The sequence below is a fragment of the Platalea leucorodia genome (genome assembly GCF_965183815.1).
Source record: "Platalea leucorodia genome assembly, contig: HAP1_HAP1_SCAFFOLD_419, whole genome shotgun sequence".
Lineage (NCBI taxonomy): Eukaryota > Metazoa > Chordata > Aves > Pelecaniformes > Threskiornithidae > Platalea > Platalea leucorodia.
Window position 1 is genome coordinate 4,874 of NW_028121167.1, and position 4,471 is coordinate 9,344.

A 4,471-nucleotide genomic window follows, 5' to 3' on the forward strand; every position below is an offset into this window, starting at 1 on the left:
CCACAGCCCCGGCCTTTTCTGCCTTTGCAGATGATCAGGATTGGATGTTTGCTAGTGAAACATAAAGCCATCTTCACTCCCTGGATTCATAAGCACAGCATGTTCTTAGATTCCTGAAATAACAGTATGGAAATGAAGTCCAGGTAATACCTGTGGCTGGATGTCAAGCTCCTAAACCTGCCCGATTGTGTTGTTATTGGCCTTGGCCTCTGAACGGGGGTTGAGGCGGTGAGAAAATGCCCATGATGTTGGCATAGCCCTTAGTGCTGGGTGCAGCCCCATCTGTACCAGGATCCAGTCGTAGAAGTGCTGAGTGGAGGTGTAGACCCCGGGCTGTTTTGCTCTCGCACAGCCTTTCCCCCAGCTCGTCACTCCAACAAGCCAGAAGTAGTCGGCGTTGTTCTCTTTGCACACGAGAGGACCACCGCTGTCACCCTGCAGCGGAGGAGAGAGCGTTAAGGTGTTGTTGGGTGGCCACTGTCGGCACCATGGCTGGCTCCTTCTCTCTCACAGCAGCTGCCAGAGCTGTGTTCACTGCACAGAACGGCTCTGCTCAGGTGCTGGAGCCTCCGGCACCTTGTCTGGGAGGGGGCTGTGGGCCTGTAAGGCAGGGCTCTCTCATCTCTGCACAGTGATCCTGGATGGGTGGAAGAGGGAGGTGCCAGGGTTGGGATCTGGAGCTCTGGGCTGCCAAGAGCACTAGATGGGCTTTTGGGGGAAGGGGAGGTGAGCCCCAACAGCGGTGGGGACCCAGCGGTGGCAGGGTGACTTGCCAGGCAAAGCCTGTGCTGGGGTGCGTTTGGGCGGTTGTGTCAGGGCTGCCTGTGCTGTCGGGGGTTGACTTGCAGCACGCCCCTACCTGGCAGGTGTCGATGCCACCCTGCGGATAGCCAGCACACAAGTTGTAGCTGTGGATGGCCCCTCTGTACCACCGGCTGCTGTTACAGAGGTTGACATCAATGAGGCGGACCTTGGCCTCCTGCAGGACATCCGTTGCTCCTCCAGCTGTGAGCACAGAAAGGAATTAACACCCAGCAGCTCGTTGCCAGTTCTCCTCGCCTGTCTGGGTGAACCCCTTCCGTGGGGCTTGGCTTCGCGTCTTGAGAGGCATTGTACCGGTGTTTCCCTTCTGCCCTGCTTTGGGGAATGGCTTAGGCCCATCTCTCTGTAGGCAGATGTCCCTGCAGCCTGACTCTGGCTTTCGCCTCTGCTCTCAGGAAGCCCAGCCCATCTCCCCAGTGTGCCAAGCTTGCACTCAGGACACGAGCACTTTTTGGGAACTCACATCTTGCGGTCGTGGAACCCCAGCCACTGACGTAGCAGGTTGTCAGCTCTGACACTCTCAGCGAGGCGTCGGGCACGCAGGCAAGCTGTATGTAGTAGCTGCACTGGACAGACTGGTCCAATTCCAGCAAGGCAATGTCGTTCCTCTCCAAGATATTACTGTAGTGTTCGTGAACCAGGAGCCGCTTAATATGGCGCACTTGGACCTCAGGGCCCAGCTGAGTCAGCTGGGTGGCCCCGACCACCACGCGCCACATGGTGATGTGCCTGGAAGGCAGATGGAGAGAGGGGTCAGAGGGAGCGGAGCCGTGTGCTGCAGCAGCCCAGCAGTTCCCTGCCTTCTCCTTCACAGGGGAGAGAGGGCAGCAGCGCTACGGAGAGTGTGACTGCCCTCGCATGCCTTAGGCGCAAGGGACGTCAAGCTGGAGGCTGCTAGGAAGCAGTGGCACGAGCCCAGCCTTCTCCTGAGCAGTCTCTCAGCTGGGCTCTGGAGTGCCCAGGCACTGGGCATGCTGCAAGGAAACGGGATGGGAGTAGCGCGTGGTGCTGTGTCCAGGGCAGCTGCTAGTGTTGTGGGGAAATGCTCATTCCCTGGTCCTCCTTACCTGGCCTTGATGAAGCAGTGGGCTGCTGTGAGGACCCACTGTGGGCTGATGAGGGAGCCTCCGCAGATGTGCCCTGTGCCTAATTCCCAGGGCCCCTGGATGCTGACGATCCAGGGCCAGGCCCCTGGCTGGGCATCTCTGCCCCCCACGACGCGCCATGTGCCATAGTGAGCAGCCATGGGCCGGAGCCCGCAGGTCCCTCTGCAACCAGAAACTCATTACTGTCCTGCTCGACCGCTCGCTGCTGTTGAGGCTGAAGGTCAGCGGTCTTCCCTCCCCACAAGGCACCGCATGGACAGCAGGGAACCCTGTGGGGTGTGCGTCCGTCCGCCCCTGTTTCTGCTTGAGCCCCGTAGATGAGTTGTGCCGGCAGCCTGGGTGCTGGCAGGGAACTGGGGCTCCCACATGGGGTTCGGGAAGCTGTGACGTGGCCACGGGGGACAAGCGGGCACCTTCCAGTGAAGCCCATAATGGTTGCCCCAGCTCCCTCCCAGAGCCTCGGGCCACTTACCCACAGCTGTCCCATGTGCCGTGCACAGGCCAGCACACGGCCAGCAGGACGAGGAGGGGGAGCAAATTCATCGCTGCCACCAGTGCAGCAGCCGACGTAGTGCCCGCAGTAGTCACATTGCCCGCGGTGGCCTTGTCCCCGGGGCTGATGTCACAGAGTCGCTGGTTCTGGGTGCTGGGCACGGTGGCCTGTCGGGGGAGGGGGGCAACATGGGGGGTTCCAAGCAGGAGGGGAGGCAGAAGCTGGGATCGGACACCCCCGACAGCCCCCCGCTGAGTGCTCTGCTTGCGGGATGAGGGTGTGCAGGCCCCGTGGCAGGCAGCAGTGCCGGGCTCTGAGCGCTGCCTGCTACCAGCTAGCAGGAACAGCCCAAGTGGGGCATCACAGCCTCTTTGGGGAGTTCACTGCCACCCTGCTCTCTGCAGCCGTTTGCCGCCAGCTCCTTCCCAAAAGATATACACCAGAGATGATAGCTCCTACAGGCAGCATGCACATGTTTGGGTGTTGACCCAATCTGGTTACAGCGGCAGCGGGCAAGCAGTGATGTACAAGCCAAATAAGCCAAGCGTACCCACGCAGTGTCAACCTTCCTGCACAAAGCGCAGTGAAACGCGGATGCAGCACGGCCCACGCTGGCTCTGTCAGCCACAGCAGCCCCCTCTGGCAGGCTTCATGTCCTTGCTGTCTATGAGTTATAGCGCTGCTCTGGGCCAACGCTGACAAGGGCACTTGTGGCGCCTGGTATGCGTGGCCACGGACATGCAACTCTAAGCTCTCGACAGAGAAGGGTGCTCCTGCTCTCAGCCCCACGTGCCATTCTCCATGGCTTTGGTAAATCCTCTGTCAGCCTTGGCAGATTGACATAGAGTAGATCTTCTTCTTTCAGCCTCTCAGGATTGGGATGTGATTCTCTTCTGAGCTGGCTGAGAAAGAATGTCATTCATCTGTTAGGTCCAGATGAGTTCTTGAGTATTAGTCCCTCAGGGCTGTATTTTACTAAACAAATAGCTGGGTCCTCTCATGACCTTGCATGCTGTCTTCTAGGCTCTTGTCCCTGTTTTACTAGCAATGACAAATACAAATTTGATCGATTTAAAGTTTATTCAAGTGATGTCCTTCCAATTCTGTCCTTACCATGCTGCCCATTTCATCCAGCAAGAACCCAAGAGGTGACTGGAGCAGTACCTAGTCAAAAATTGCAGGATGTCTTGCTGGAAAAAGAGCTTAACCTATTGTGTGGCTTCCCCTGATACAGTCAGTAACTCCCTTTGTCTTGCTAATTCAGCCTGCAGGTTTCCGTGGGACTCCTCTGTGCTCCAGTGTCTAAATATACCAGCTGGCACAAGTGTTCGCCTTCCTCTGCAGACACTGGGATGATGCCCTCCTCTTAGGAATGCCAGGTAGGCATTCGTTATTGCTGTCATGTGGGTTGTGATCTGTCTCCTGCATCCTGTGAGAGCACATAACGCGTCAGCTTTCTGCTCAGCATCAGCAAGAGAACACATACCCTTAGGAGCACAGTCTCCTGCTGTTCTCTATCAAGTACAGTGTCAGGCACGGGCTTCCTTGCTGACGTTCATGGTAGAAACCATCGCAGCTGTGAATTGCTGTCTGCACCTGCATGAGGGGTCTGGGCTCCCACTGTAGTCTACGGAAGTTTGTTTGTCGTGGTTTAGGGCGTGACTGATCTTACCTAACAAAAGGCTTTCCTCTAGGACGTGTCAAGCCAGCCTTGAACCCCCTGATTGCCCGGACTGTACGGGAAGTCCAAGGCAAAGGGACTTGGTGTTGACAGCCATATTGTAGACAGAACCTCTGTGTAGATGAATCCTGCTCTTAGTGTTCTGTGTGTGAGTGGACGCTGCTCCACGAGCGTCCTCTGCCTTGCCTTCATTTGCTGTATTGCACCCGGAGTAGGAAATGATCAGCCCACAGCTCTTAAGACAGGCCCAGTCTGCAGAACAGTAGATCCGGCTTCCTGCAGAGAGGTGGGGCGCGGCTGCCTGGGCAGTGCTCGGGGGCGAGCATTTGGGGTCTGAACTACGTCAGCTGTTGTTTCTATGAGAAAAGG

The 4,471-nt window shown here is 57.3% G+C and overlaps 1 protein-coding gene across 1 annotated transcript; it reads right to left on the reverse strand.

Annotated features, from left to right (window-relative positions):
* Positions 1-288: 288 nt before the first annotated feature.
* On the reverse strand, positions 289-2,068 carry LOC309604167 (acrosin-like; the record flags this gene model as incomplete). The annotated part of the gene is made up of 4 exons (XM_082339079.1): positions 289-435; positions 860-1,005; positions 1,286-1,551; positions 1,890-2,068. Coding segments are annotated over 4 exons (738 nt in total), but the record flags the coding sequence as incomplete, so codon positions are not given.
* Positions 2,069-4,471: the final 2,403 nt, after the last annotated feature.